General features: G+C 37.5%; 1 protein-coding gene across 1 annotated transcript in view; it reads left to right on the top strand.

Moving 5' to 3' along the window:
- OXCT1 (3-oxoacid CoA-transferase 1) overlaps window positions 1-15,361 on the top strand; it is an 88,501-nt gene that overhangs the window by 59,636 nt on the left and 13,504 nt on the right. Inside the window, exons 14-15 of the mRNA XM_032205369.1 lie at window positions 8,458-8,547; window positions 14,971-15,051. Of these exons, the coding sequence (XP_032061260.1) occupies window positions 8,458-8,547; window positions 14,971-15,051 (171 nt within the window). The remainder of the gene's footprint in view (window positions 1-8,457; window positions 8,548-14,970; window positions 15,052-15,361) is intronic.

Genomic DNA, 15,361 nt, shown 5'->3' with positions numbered 1-15,361 from the left:
CAGCTTTTTTTTCCACAGCCTTCTTGATGGAAAGTGTATAACACTAATTGCCTCTTTGACATGTATTAGAGGCTAGGCATAGGTTACCAGAAGTTCTGAAATGTTGCCCTGTGATACCAGAAGTTCTGTTTTATCACTAATAATTATTAATTATGAGTATTAGTGCGCATTTCAGTAGATCTCCTAACCATTACACACCATTAGTAAAATAACTACTTGTATTGCTGACATGGTTTTCCAGCAGAAAACTGTTGTACTAAAACTGGAGAAGCCCTGCAGCTAGTTCGAATATGAAAGTAAAATGAATGAAATTTCTGTGACATCATGTTTCCTGAGGCAGAAGTTTACTACAGATGAAAGGGAGGAGTATCATTATAAAGCTCATCATTCATGAGAGGGTAACATACTCTTGGCTGAAGGACACAGAAAAGGCTGAGGTACTCAGCATCTTTGCCTTGGGTTTTAGTGGCACAGTCTCTATGGTTGGTGGAAGAATTTGGGGGAAGGTGAGTAATACTCATCATAGAAGATAACTGGTCAAATACACATATTCCAGTCCATGGGGCTGGACAGGATACATTGGATGGTGCCAAGGAAACTGGCAGTTCCTCAACCGTCAGGCTCAAAGGGCAATAATCAGCTGTTCAGTTAAAAAAACAGCAGCCTTAGGGACGATGCTGGGACTGATACTATTTTACATCACTACTCCTTACAAACAATAAAGCCAAATAAAATTTTAAGCAAGAAAATTAACTCTAGCTTTGTATATTACTCTGCTGGAGCATAAAATTCATATTTGGATAGCTAAGGTAATGCAGTTAAGGGACTGAGCAAGAGGGCAATGTAAGTTGTTCCGGGTAGCTCAGTTTGGTTACATAAACACGGTTCATTCTTGGAAAAAATGAATAAATCATCCTAAAATTTAGGAACAGGAGCCTTAATTTTAATGCTCAGATTTGGAGTATCCAAACTTAAAAGGATTAAGGAGTTGATAATTAAATAAATCAAATCAAAAGTATGCAAAAATTGTAAACTTCATCAAAGAAGACTTTCTGAAAAGAAGAGATGAGGAAACCCAATTCAGATTTAGTAATAAATCATTTAGTTTGCTAGCTGTAGAGGTCAGTATATCCTAAGACACTAGGAATGTAATTTCGTATGTTGTTGGTATGTAGGCTTGTTTGTTTTTACAGGGCTTCAGAGTACATCTTTTGCAAAGTTTTATACTATGTAGGATGGGAGAACTGCATGTTCACTTATGTACTACACAGTATAAGGGGAACTGCGTGTTTGTTGGTAAAAACTTTCATTTTCAAAGGAAGGTATACTGTGGCAGAGGGTAGCTGAGTATGTGATTGCAGGAGTGAAAGTTTTTTTGTCGTTGTTTTTAAGTTACTATTTGTACCATCTAATCTAAAAGCAGAAGGCTCCACAGCAAGAGCTTTTCTGACTTGAAATGTTCACTGTTAATGGTGGGAGAAAAAAAAACAAGTATCCTTGGAAGCCTAAGAACAATGTAGGTTCTTCTCTAAGGAGCCCTATTGCAGCCTGTCTGCCTCTTTCTTTGAATAGAAGAGTTGTTGAACAAACTTTGTCTTCATTTTGAATCCAAAGACACTGTCTGGTAACTGTTGCACAGAGTGCAATCAAACTGTCTGTTCTGTTCTAAGTTGTACAACATGTTGTTGTAAGAAAATTTATGAGATTTTTTTTTTTTTTACAATTATTGTTTATAAAATGAATAAAGCACTACAAATTAGATAAATTCTGTATAAATAGAAAATATGCAGGTTAATTAGGCTTAGTGACTGTGGCTGTGTCTGAGTACTGATCTGACTTCAGTGTGTAGGACATGACTGAGTAGAGCATATGCGATAGCAATTTAACACAGAGGAAAGACAGGACCTGCAGTTACCTAGATTTTCCCTTCAAATCTAAGTTTCAGCAGGATATCATTTTAATATGAAGTTAGTTTTAGATACTAGTTTTTCATGGACACCTGTCTTAGAATCAAGACTACAGTAGAATACCAGTTCACTGTTTCTCTCCCATAAGCATAGGAAGCCCTGGAGAGCCCTTCAGAATGTGGCATGAAATTACTGCCATTGGAAGAGTCCTGGAGCCTCAAAGTAGAAAGCGTGTGTTAGCTCTACTTCTCCTTCCACTTTTCTGAGGGCATTTTCTGTCCAATTTGTTTGTGTTTATTCCTCTTCTGCAGACAGCATAATGGAGGGAATATAGGAGCTCACTGTTGGTATTTTATCCATATTCTCTCTACATTTTCAATGTGGGAAGTGTCAGCTATGTGTTAGGCATCTGTATAATGAGAGCAGCTGAAGAAATTCTGCTTGTCTCAAAAATATGAGCATATGTCAAAAGGCTTTTGATCTGTGGGTTAGTAGTAGCAATTGTGACTGCTGTGTGGAACCGTGACTTTCAGGTGAGACTAGTATTATGTTGACAGTGATATTTAATTATTGCACAGTATGCTGCGTGCTTGGGGACTGGAATGCAAACGTAAATGGAAGGTTTAACTGCCCCATTACACTGAAATAACATTAATCATTATAAAGCCAATCCATTTCAATGAAGCATGTCACAGACTGTTTTGAGGTGCTCTTGAGATGCAATTCATTTGAATTTCTCTCAATCATTTGAAACTGTTGCCAACAGTTATTTGATGTTAGTTTTACAGGAAAATAAATGAGCAAAATTTGACTAACTTTCTTTGCATATATCCCTTGCTATCTTAATTTTCTGCTCATGGAAAGTAAAATACAAATTTAGTTACTGCACTTGTGTATGCTACATTTTAGTGAAAACTTATTAATAAATTTTGCCAAGTATTATAAGTCACTCGAGTCCGTATTTCATCCTTTCAGAACTTCTACTTTAAAATTTTGCTGTTCATTGCATATGTTAGGATATATCTAGTCAGCATTCATGAAAATCAGGTCATTTTCAGCATGGGTAAGCCCTAGAATTAAAATATTATTTTGGACACTCTTAAAATATAAATATGTATATGATCTTCAACCTGTTGTGCATTTGGGCTGGGCTCCATTTATTGCATTCAGCCAGTATTAACTCTGCACTGTTATTCCATTGCCCACACCAATCAAATCCCATTAATGATTTCCTGGATTTTCTTGGTAATGTTTATTCAGTCATACTCAGTAAAATCTAATCTAGCTGTCATAGTTGGCATTCAGAATATTTCATGTTCAGCTTTCTCTGTTTCTCTTGAAAGTCTTCATCTAGTCTTTTTTGCTGAAGAAATTAAAAATGAAATACAGGATGAGTTGTGGCTATCATTTTATAATCAACTATAAGTCTACCTTTCCTTTAAACACAGAACAAGGCCATTAGCAACGGGCAAAGGATTGTGATCTACATTCTGTTTACTTAGAATAGATCTGTGCATATGTATTTTTGTTACCTTCTGATTGACATATTTTTATTTATTTTTTTTGGTGCAAATCTAAGGTCTCTGCTAGTATGCAAAAAAAAAAATAAAAAAATAAAAATCTACACCCACAGCAGCTGTTGAGATACTTTTAAAATATTGCATGTGGCTCTGATGACCTGTGCATGTCACTTGAAGCCACCACATCTGTGAAGACAGACAGTAGCTGCAAGGAGAGGAAGACCTGTGCAACTAACATGTGTTAGGAGTCCAGAAGTACTACTGAGGAGAAGGGCAGAGCAGAAGGGGTTTATCCTTTGACTGCAGTACTAGCACCACTGGCGGTGGTGATGGAGTAATTCTGTATCCACTGCATTACCTTCATTTCCTCTTTTCTTTGTGGAGTTCACACTGCTCTGGTTGCTCTGAATTTTAGTAGCTTTCCCTGGCAAGACATGATTATTTCTTTCATAATGAAGCCAACATTAACATGGGTTCTGTACTTGCCACCTAGTCCATGTCTGTATTGTCTGTATCTGTCAGAGATGTTACGGGCACTCCCTGTAAACACTGTTGTGAGGTGTGGAGCATCTGAATAGCTTTGCTTGTAGATGTGTTTAAGGTCTGTAGGTTTGTTTTTTTTTCGTTCTGCTTGTAGTCACTCCAGGAAGGTGAAGAAGGCACCCGTAAACTTTCTTTCCACCTTTAAAATCAACGCAAATTTTAAATATTGAAAGCTTAATTCTCTCATCTTAGGTAATTTGTTCAAGATCTTTCCAGGGACATGCTTCAAAATTCAGATTGAATGGGAAGCCTGCTTGAGGAATATAGTTTAAACTGGAAGCATTCATAATCTCATTTAAGCTTTTTACAACAGATATTTTACTAATTTTGAGCAATGTGTGAGGTACATATATTCTTTCTTCTACTTAATGGACAGAAAGAAAAACTTCTCACTAAATCCTGCTTGTTTAATACATTATTAGGTCAGCTGGCAACATGGACAGGGAGATGGCTCAGTTCCTTTTCAAAGTGGTATACATTTTCACCTTACCTCTCCTTTGATATTAAATTTTAAATGGAATTATTTGAGCTTTTATTTCCATCTGTTTTCTCATCTTTAAAACTCTGCATTTAGCACTGGTAAGTTTTTATGTTTCTTGAACACATCATTAACATCTGTTTTGCTGCACTGCTGATGGGATATCTGTTTGTCTCAAAAGATAATTTTCTTTTAACTTAACCATGCCAATTCAGATGCCTTTTATCCTATGATGTTGGGAGTAGCTATAGAATTCAACTATGGAAAAATAGCTCTTGCTGCCAGAAATGCAGAGGAAAAATGCAGGACAACAGGATGGGTTCAAGACTTTAATAGTGTTTGAAAGGCTCCTGAAACATTTTATTTTCTTTCAGTCACCTTGCTTTAGTCTGTTTAGATTTTCCATATAAATGCTGCTTCCTTTCCATATAAATGCTGTTACCTGCTTCCTCTAGTATCTTTCTTGCAGCATCATTGTAGAAAAACTTCATTCTCTTGAAAAAATTCTTGACTGTCTCACCTGCTTTGGAGTACTCACAAGTTTCTGTTGGAATCCTATGGATTGCCTCCATCTGATCAACCAATGCTTAGGAATTACTATTAAGCTGAATGACTTTCTCAGGCTCTTTAACATCATATTTTGACCACCCAAATGTTGTTCAGATATGAAGACATCAAATGAGAAAATATGTAGCCTTCTATAATGTTTTCTTTAAAATGCCCCATCACTATAGTAATCAAATAAATTCCCCCTTCCATTTTTTTTTTAAATGTCTGTCACAAAGCAAAATTGCTGAATATCATTGAAATAAACAAATAAAAATCCATCAGGTGCATGACTGTCCTCCTTTTGCACCTGAAGATTACTTGGTCTGAGATGTAGCAAGAACTGCTAAGAAGGAGCATGACGCAAAAGGCAGAATTCCTCCTTGCAAACTGGACCTTTTAACTAATGGCTTGAACAATATAGCTGCAAGGGAACTGTCAGCTTGTTTCTGCCTTCTGTGTTACCCTATTTATAAGTATTCCCAATGCTGGGCCTTTCAGGAAGCACATGGCAAATTCAAAACACATTTTCTGCTCACTTCAAGCTCTTGCTGGTGAAGTAGTCGTCTTTTTTTTTTTTTTTTTTTTTTTTTTTTTAATAGGGCACTGATAGTTTGAAACACGGCCAATAAACTAAGTCTTTCCTTCTGGTTTCTTAAGTGAGCAGCACTACTGTGTTTGGGAACTTAAAAAGCTCACCTTTTGGAAAAACAAACATGCAAAAGCTGGGCTTTAGCATGCTTAGAAGGTGCAGGAAACTTGCAAATGCACTTCAGTCATTCCTTATTTGAAATATTCTTTTTAATGAGTTACCTAAAACAAGTGAGCACTATGTAGGTTATTAACATTGTGATTAAATGCCTTACCAAGTTGACAAGAGCAAAAAAAATAATTACCATCTGTAATTTGGCTTGTTCAATCAAAAATAAATAAAAATGATCTCTACTTTTTTAAAGTGAAATGTATAGCTCTCAACCCAGTTAGTGTTCAGCATTGTCAAGCCAACCTAGCTGTTATCACAGATTTTACATCAGTGTTGGTGGTTGCAGGCAGTCTCCAGGAAGTGAATATGTTTTTCTATGGCAGACTGCCTTTATACATGTAAAGAATTGAAATAAAAGCCATACTTTTGACAGAGGCAATTAAATATGCTATTAAAATTCAAAAGAAACAAATTGCTTATTGCTTGGAAATGTGCAGTGTTTATAAATATCAAAACTGTTTTGGTCTGTATGTTTCTCTTAAGCAAAAAGAAACAAGATGTCTTTTGGGAATCACATCTTTGACTGGAGTGTTTTAATTCAAATTTAGAATGCAGCTGGCCCTGTCCTAATATGGTGTGCAGGACAGGGCACTTAATGGGAGTTTGGTAGCTGCAGTGAGAATAATGTAAGGCTCTTCTCCCTTGAATATTCCTCAAAATAAAAGCATGCTCGGCTATTTGGAGATAATGCTTAAGTAATTTACTTTACCTACCAGTCACCCTGCAGTGATGAGAATGTTTGCCTGAACAACAACAGATACAGTGATTTAAAGGCCCTCTCAAGTCCTTCTTTTCAACTCTACTTGGTTTTTCCTATTCCCATGTACATGAAGGAATGAAATCTCTTGTCAGAGTCCTCTATGACAGCTTCTTCAGCAGTACATTTGTCATTGCCCTTTATCTGCAGCTATTTCTTCAGATGTTTCCTAATTGCTGTAGCTCTTTACTGGGTAGTAGAACTAAGAGTCCTGAAAAGTGAACTAATGGTGTTGCCAGGGTAGGAGTGTTGATAGCATAATTCTTGATGCAAACTTATTTTGAGTTACTGGGGAGATAATATGTTGTCTTCAGCTACTCTGCATTATCTTGTCAGTGACCCTCTGGCAAGCTGATGAGAAGTCACTGCGGTCTCTGTAAGAGCTTTGTATTTCAAGGTGGGTTTGAGAATGATCAGAGCTGTGCCAGGAAGCCAAATACAGAGATAAATCCTGTCATCTCTTTTAGGCTCGTGTTTGCAAAAAAATATTTAATAGGAGTGTTAATGTAATTAATATTACTCTGATATAAGAAAATCAAAGGGGCTTGTTTATAGATAAAGGAAGATATGCTTTATTCTTCACTGTACAAAACAATTTATTTTTTTTATGTGTATTGCCTTCATTATGATGAAGACGTTTTCAATAAATTGCTGTCCTGACAGCTTAATGAGGCAAGTTTCTTCCATGTGTTCTGTGTCATGGGCCATAGCTGCTCATGGTACCGAACTACATAGCTAATAAACAAAAGGATAAGAGAAAAGCTTTATGCTAGGAAGTTTCCAAGTTGTTTAACCATATCATTTTAGGCCTAAAATAAAACAGAATGCAATATATTTCTGTACTTCATTGATTTTAATGACAGATAACAAGCAGCTGAAACAGAATGAATACAAAATATTTGAGACAAAATAGTTGATTTTAATCTCCAAAATTCCTTGCCTCGTGTTTCCTGCTAACTTTACCTATCATGCAGGTCCCCTCCCCAGCAGCTCAGGAGTGACACATGAAGTTGTTACTTTGTGGTTTTGGGGTGGGACTCTGGTGCTTGTTGTTCAAAAATGACTCCTCATACTAGTAGAAGATTGTACTCAAGGTCATTACCCATCAGAAGTTTGTTGAGCTTGGCAAGCCAAGCAAGCCTTGCTGCTTACCTTCCAAGATCAGATGCCTTCAGTTTAAGATGTTGGAAGCAGTCAGGGGTTGAATGCCACAGCATTATGAAAACCAGAACACCAAGCCATAATACAGCTCTTGTGATGACAGGTGCAATTGTGACACTCTTTAAAAAAAGCGCGAGTCACAAAGGCAGAAGGCATTTCTTGGCTTGAAGGACAAACAGAAGTGAGTACTAGTTAAAACTTATTTATTGCCCCTGTTCTGAAATGACATCCAAATACACCTGGAATGGAATAAAAAGAATGGTTTGTGCTTATCTAGTGATACAAGCAATGTCTGAACTGGCAGGTGGAGACTGCTCTGATGTTCTTGTTGTTAAATTTAAAATCAGTTATTTACTTTTGAGACAATGAGATTTCAAACATTGTGAGAATGAGCACTTTGTTTTTACAGTATTAGAACCATTGCAACTGGCTTAATTGCTCATCAGCATCAGGGCTCCCACAGTCACTGTTCAGGTGTAAGTTACACCCAGGATGCCTCACAGGGCAGTGGGTCCTTGGCAGTGGGTCCATGGCAGTGGAAACTCATTGTTCTCCTCCTATTTGCATCACGTAGACCCTAAGATGACACAACTGTTTCCTCTTAGGGGAAGCTCTGGTAGTGTTTGAGTACAGTGGTCATGAATAATGTGGGTTTTCTACACAGGAAAAAGATAAATACCTTATTCTGTTGTTGCAGCCAATATGTTATTTCTGTGTTTGTTTGTTTGTTTGTTTTTCATTTTAGTAGAAATGTTACATTTCTATTTAAAATCTCGTTTTAGGGTAAAATGGTGAAAGGAATGGGGGGTGCCATGGACCTGGTATCCAGTGCCCAGACCAAAGTTGTTGTCACCATGGAGCACTCAGCCAAGGTAAGGTGCCACTTATTTCTATATATGTCTTGTGCTGTAGCTAGAAAGGAATAATAATAATAAAGACGACTTCTTACATTCATACTTCTGTCACTTTGTGAGGATTTGACAGTTTTGCTGTCAAATGCTGCTGAGGGGGATACAACAGGAGGATAGGTTGTTAGTATGGTTCCTTGCCTCTTGTAAGTGAATCATTCACCATGGAAAAAATGAAATATTAATTTGATATTTAAAAGCTGCACACATTTTTTAGTTGCTTCATGCATATTTAATGAGAGTGGTAATTGCCAGAGCTACAGTAGATGCTACCCTAGAGATTTTACTCTTCACCTCAGAATAATTTGAGAAATGAGGTTCCCCATGGCTAAATATTTGTTATGATGGATAGATATTTACCTTTAAAGCTGTCAGTCATATTGGTACTGACAGTTGATAAAACAGATCTTTTTGGCATGATACAATGCAAGCTGCCTTTCATATTATACCATTACGTGCTAGAGGTTAATCTAGAGATGACTTTATGGAGGGAGACTTATAGAAATAAGCAGTCTCCCACAGAAGGTCATAGGAAACTTGTCAATTGAAACTTCTAGAGTGGGACTGTCCAAACAGAGAAAAATGAGCCAAAGGACAAAATCTTCTATTCTTGGAGAACTAAAACAAATGTTTAAAAATTAACTTCCTGTTTTATTTCTGTGCTTGTTATTCCTATTTTGTCATGTGTCTGCCATAAAAATTAGCTGTGTGTATTTAAGATCCATATTCCTGCCAGAATTCATAAGGGATTTGCATGATAAGCTAAATATATTAATGATTGTGGGGTTGTGTGTGTAGTGTTTTTTTTTGTTGTTTGTTTGTTGGTTGTTTTTTGTTTTGTTTTGTTGTTTGTTTTTTTTTTTTTTTAATGTGATTTAGGGAATGAATCTTCATTTTCCGTGTTTTTTCAACTTTTTTTTTTTTTTTTGGAAATTGGACTATTTATACTAAGTTGTGTCCTCAAGTAGCACATTCTAAGCAGCAGGACTGGGTTTGACCCAATAGTTATTGTGTGCACATGTGTAAATAAATAAAAGTGCAAAGCATCCTGACTGCATCCCTATCACAGTCTCTCCTCCCCCACCAAATTGGATGTGTAATTATCCATTTGCGCAGACACATACTTCAGGTATTAATGTCATTTGAATGAATATTTATGCTAGACTTCAAGTTACTGTAGAATTCAGTTAAGGGTCAGAGTCCACACGCTGTAATTATTTATAACAATTTATCTCTTAACAGCACTATTACCAAACTCTTTTGTCAGTACAATGTTTGGAAGTTGTTTAATTGTTGTTTTTAGTCAATAGGAACACTGAAACTTAAAAAGATAGGAACACAGGTTCACTCTTACATGTATAAACAATTCAGGCATAGACTTATTTATTTTGGTATACATATACATAAGACAGGCCTTTATATTCATGGGGTGCCTGGTGTGCGCTTCTAGAAAGCCTATTCACAGAATCACAGAATTTCTAGGTTGGAAGAGACCTCAAGATCATCGAGTCCAACCTCTGACCTAACACTAACAGTCCCCACTAAACCATTTCCCTAAGCTCTACACCTAAACGTCTTTTGAAGACTTCCAGGGATGGTGACTCCACCACTTCCCTGGGCAGCCTGTTCCAATGCCTCACAACCCTTTCAGTGAAGAAGTTCTTCCTAACATCTAACCTAAAACTCCCCTGGCTCAACTTAAGCCCATTCCCCCTCGTCCTGTCACCAGGCACGTGGGAGAACAGACCAACCCCCACCTCGCTACAGCCTCCCTTGAGGTACCTATAGAGAGCGATAAGGTCGCCCCTGAGCCTCCTCTTCTCCAGGCTGAACAATCCCAGCTCCCTCAGCCGCTCCTCGTAGGACTTGTTCTCCAGGCCCCTCACCAGCTTCGTCGCCCTTCTCTGTACCCGCTCAAGCACCTCGATGTCCTTCTTGTAGCGAGGGGCCCAAAACTGAACACAGTACTCGAGGTGCGGCCTCACCAGAGCTGAGTACAGGGGGACGATCACCTCCCACGCCCTGCTGGTCACACTGTTCCTGATACAAGCCAGGATGCCGTTGGCCTTCTTGGCCACCTGAGCACACTGCTGGCTCATATTCAGCCGACTATCCACCATCACTCCCAGGTCCTTCTCTGCCTGGCAGCTCTCCAACCATTCCTCTCCCAGCCTGTAGCTCTGCTTGGGGTTATTGCGCCCCAGGTGCAGGACCCAGCACTTGGCCTTGTTGAACTTCATGCAGTTGGCCTCAGCCCATCGGTGCAGCCTATCCAGATCCTCCTGCAGAGCTTTCCTACCCTCAAGCAGATCGACACACGCACCTAACTTGGTGTCATCTGCGAACTTACTGAGGGTGCACTCGATGCCCTCGTCCATTACAGACTTTCATAAATTATTTCTTCTGCTTTTGTAAGAATGCACTGCAAAACTAATCTACATAGGTGATTTTTCAATTTTATCCTTATTTTAATGGAAGGCTCACAGTATTCTTAGTGCTCTTTCTTCTTACCTGTCCTCTTTTGGGGCTGCTTCTTGTTGGTCCAAAAATGGACAAGAGGTGAAGTATAGAAACCTAGCATTCAACAATCACAATCTGCTTTTACAGCTTTTAATATGCTCCTTGGAAAGGCAGGGAGGTGATGAACAAGCAAATATAGCACCTGTGACACCAGTTCTGAAAGTCAGAAGCCTTCTGTTGAGGTGACTGCTTCTTACAGAGCTGATCTTATATTTACACCTTTTTATTTCTTTACCACAAAGGGTTTCTCAAACTGTTATTTCATCCATATGTAAGCATCAGAGGAGCCCTCTTTCCTCTTCCTCAGAGCCCATTGTTCTACAAAGTGAAAAAAAAATGTGTGCGTGTACTGTCAGAATCTGTTATGTCTGCTGGCTTTTTAGATTAGGGACATTTTTGTCATTTTATTTTCCAAGTAAATAATAAGAAATCTATCATTAGACACCAAAGCCTTCTGTAAATCATCAGGAGTCAAGACTTGATGGACTGAAATACAGTGGAAGGCTACAGGATATATGCAGTACCTTCAATGAACACATTCAAGAATTGCAGCAATAGGTAGATCTTGCAGTTAGTTTTGTCTGATCTGTCATGTTTTAAAGGATCTTTTAATCCCCTTCAGGTGTTCTTATAATAGTGACAGCTTCTTAAACACTAAAATACATTTTTCTAAGAGTGTAATCCTTTGAGTATACATTTTGCAGTTTTCAAGGACAGCAATAGGCTGAGTCCTTGCAATGCATGCAAAATACAATTTACACTTACTTATGGGGGTGAAACTATTATCTGTCTTCACATTCAAAACAGTACTCAATTTTCCTTTATTTAAAAATAAAACTAATCACCCTTTACCCTAAAGTGTTTAAATTTTTAATTACTAAATGTTTATATTAAATTAAAACTGAAAAATATGGAAGAAAAATTACTTAAATTACTTTTGTGGAATAATTCATTTTAAGAAACGTCATTAAGGCAGGGTAGCATAGAACTGTATAAAACAATAAAGACAGGGATGCAGGATGGCTAGTCACTGCCTTACAAAAGAAATAAGGGTAGCCAACTGAAAAGAGCAGTAAGCACGTCTCAAACAGCAAGAAGTATTTTTCATAGCCAACTAATGAAGTTGTGGATCTTTGGCAGGATATTATAGGAGTTCAACATATGGAATATATATGAAAGGTATTAAACCATTTTAAGAATTCAAGTTCATCAGTGACAATTAAATAGCATTGACCAGAAGCAGTCTCTAGCTCAAGAAATCTATATGTCACAGCATCTCAGGAACCAGAAGGGCATAGCTATTGAGGGGTGGCTCTATTTTTGTTCTATGCGCTTAGGCCACTGTGAGCCACTTGGCAAACGATCTTGAGTCTAATTTGTTATGAAAGTTCTTAATGTATTTTTTGCTAAATTGCTTTTTTTGTTTGTAACTGTGAAGAACAGTAATAGAATGTTGAGCTGTTATTTAATCTCTGAACAGTCACTGCACACCTGTGCCCATTTGGCTATACTCTGCCTAAGAGAAATAAAAGTCCTTCACCCCCCATTGTTGACATGTTTTGCAAAACATAATAAAATAATGGCTGGTGATTGTTTCGTGCTTTGAAATGAGTTGTCTACACCATTCAAAAAATAGAATGGAAACTAGTTTTAAACACGTGGCTTGGATGTGGCTGAAACATAAGAGCACTGAATTGAAAACTTTTCTGTCATTGTGAATAGCTTTGATTTTTGATGTGTTTGGAAAATTATGGGCATTTTTGGTTCTTCATTAACAATTTAGAGAAAGCAGACTGAAACACCTTAAGACTTTGGATATCTACATGACAGTCTTTTCTTTCTTTATCTGAGCAAATCCTGTATAAATTCAGACAGGAAAAAAAAATGCAATTCTATTTGGATTCCCATTCTGATAGTGTCCTGATGGATGAGTTCCAAAAGTCACCTTTCATGGTAACTGGTAATACAGTAATGTTCAGCTCTTCTGTTAAAAAGCTGGAACATATCAGTTCCTAGGGTCACAGGAGCCATTCAGGCTGTCAGCTCTTCAAATTCATTTTATTTCAGTCTCAACTAGACACCAAGAAGAGATACTGCAATTCCTTAGAATTACACCTGATATGTTACTGAGGATACTACAGATAGTGCAGGTTAACCTTGGGTCTTGAGAAAAATTTGCAGGAAGGTCCTTAAGATAGACAAGATAAAAGTTGATCAATTGAAAGTAACATACTATCACAAGTTGTCATTTTTGTAAAGAGTGATCAAGTTTCATCAAAGTAGTTGCCTTGATACCAGATGTGGATCTTGCCAGTAAAATTATAATTATAATGAAAAAATAGTTATTCACTGAAAAAGATAAATTGAAAAGCACATAGACTGCTCCTTTTGTTATCACTTGGGAATCAAACTGGCTGAGATATGGTTTCCCAATTTATATTAAGCCTTAAGGAAAATTGATGATTGTAAATTTTAAAAGTATTGCATTCAGAGAGTTAAATGCAGTACTCCAAGAGTTTTGAAATGCACAATTGAAAATTGATAATTAGAGGAAGAACTCATATAATAATGGGGAAAATGTGCACTTAATGCTACCTGTGTATAATGCTCACAAAATCCTGACTAAAAACATAGTAATCTATCTTTATTGTATCCATTTGGAGCTATTGCAGATTTAGAAAGATCTAAAGCCATTTGTGAACTATTAAAAAAAAAAAAAAAAAAAAAGAGGGAAAAGAAAACCCTGCCATCCAAACCTTACACAGCCAACTTTGTGACAGAAGCTATGTTTTTTCATTAGGTAATATTTTTCCCAATATTTAGAGTAGCTGCTGTTTGATGCCCTAAAAAAGGAAATGCTGTAGAGTAAATCCTGTTTTCTTTATATACATTCTTTTCTACCATACATGCAGGCTAATCTGTTCTGTCTAAAATAAATAAAATGTAACTTTTCTATAGTACTTGAAGATCACAGAATTTGTAGGTTGGAAGAGACCTCAAGATCATCGAGTCCAACCTCTGACCTAACACTAACAAGTCCTCCACTAAACCATATCACTAAGCTCTACATCTAAACGTCTTTTAAATACCTCCAGGGATGGTGACTCCACCACTTCCCTGGGCAGCCTGTTCCAATGTCTAACAACCCTTTCGGTAAAGAAGTTCTTCCTAACATCCAACCTAAAACTCCCCTGGTGCAACTTTAGCCCGTTCCCCCTCATCCTGTCACCAGGCACGTGGGAGAACAGACCAACCCCCACCTCGCTACAGCCTCCTTTGAGGTACCTGTAGAGAGATGAGTATATCTCACTCACCTCTTAGTGTGCTTCTGTGCTTTCCTGGAGAGATGGAGGAAATGGGAATTGAATGTGGGAAAAGAAACTCCATTTACTAGTTTCAAAGCATGACTGGGCACTTGAGCCCTAGGGATTTGAAATGCCTGTGTGTATGTCTGATCCTGCACATACTGTTCATAATAAAGTATAAGACAGAACTGTCATGCCCACAATGTCATTTTTTGTCTAATATTTGTCCTTTATATGTCATCAGTGAGGTCCCATGTGTATCTTATTCTCACATTGCAAATCATTAAGCAGAAGTATCCAGAAGTTCTAAACACCACCCACTCAGTGATGCAGTAAGACTCCTATTCGTCATCTTCCCATATCTAGGGTTTTAGTTACAACTGTCTCAAATTGCCAGAGGTATAATCTGCCTAAGAAATGAATTCAGAGAGTATTCTGAATACAGTGAATGTGTCAGTAACACTCAATGCCTACAGCTGTGATTTTCAAGTACATATTTGCATTCTGAGTTAGTTGCATTGTTTTTTAAAATTAACATTTGTCTGTATATTGTTTAACACAGGGCAATGTCCATAAAATCTTGGAAAAATGCAATTTACCACTTACTGGGAAGCAATGTGTAAACCGCATAATTACAGAGAAGGTAAAGTACTTTTCTTGTCAATACTTTGCTCCTCTATTGTGAAGAAACGCAACTCAGTAAAAGCAGTAAAGCTTAGTAAAAGTGAATAATATGTTCAGTAGCTGTGACCAGTGAAGGCTAAAAATTCCCTTGGAGTTCAATTTCAGAGACCTGGTGGCTCATTTTTTGTTTTAAATCTCTCACCACTGACATCAAGCATACCAGATGATGTTCTTAGACACCTTCAGAAGAGAAATGCCATCCATGAGAAGTATGCAAAGTATATATCTGCTTATTTTTCCCAAAGAATACTTGAAAATTTGCCTCATGA

This window comes from Aythya fuligula, chromosome Z (genome assembly GCF_009819795.1).
Source record: "Aythya fuligula isolate bAytFul2 chromosome Z, bAytFul2.pri, whole genome shotgun sequence".
In the NCBI taxonomy this organism is placed as follows: Eukaryota; Metazoa; Chordata; class Aves; order Anseriformes; family Anatidae; genus Aythya; species Aythya fuligula.
Note: the sequence above shows the minus strand (reverse complement) of the source record. Positions and strands in the feature narration are given on the sequence as shown.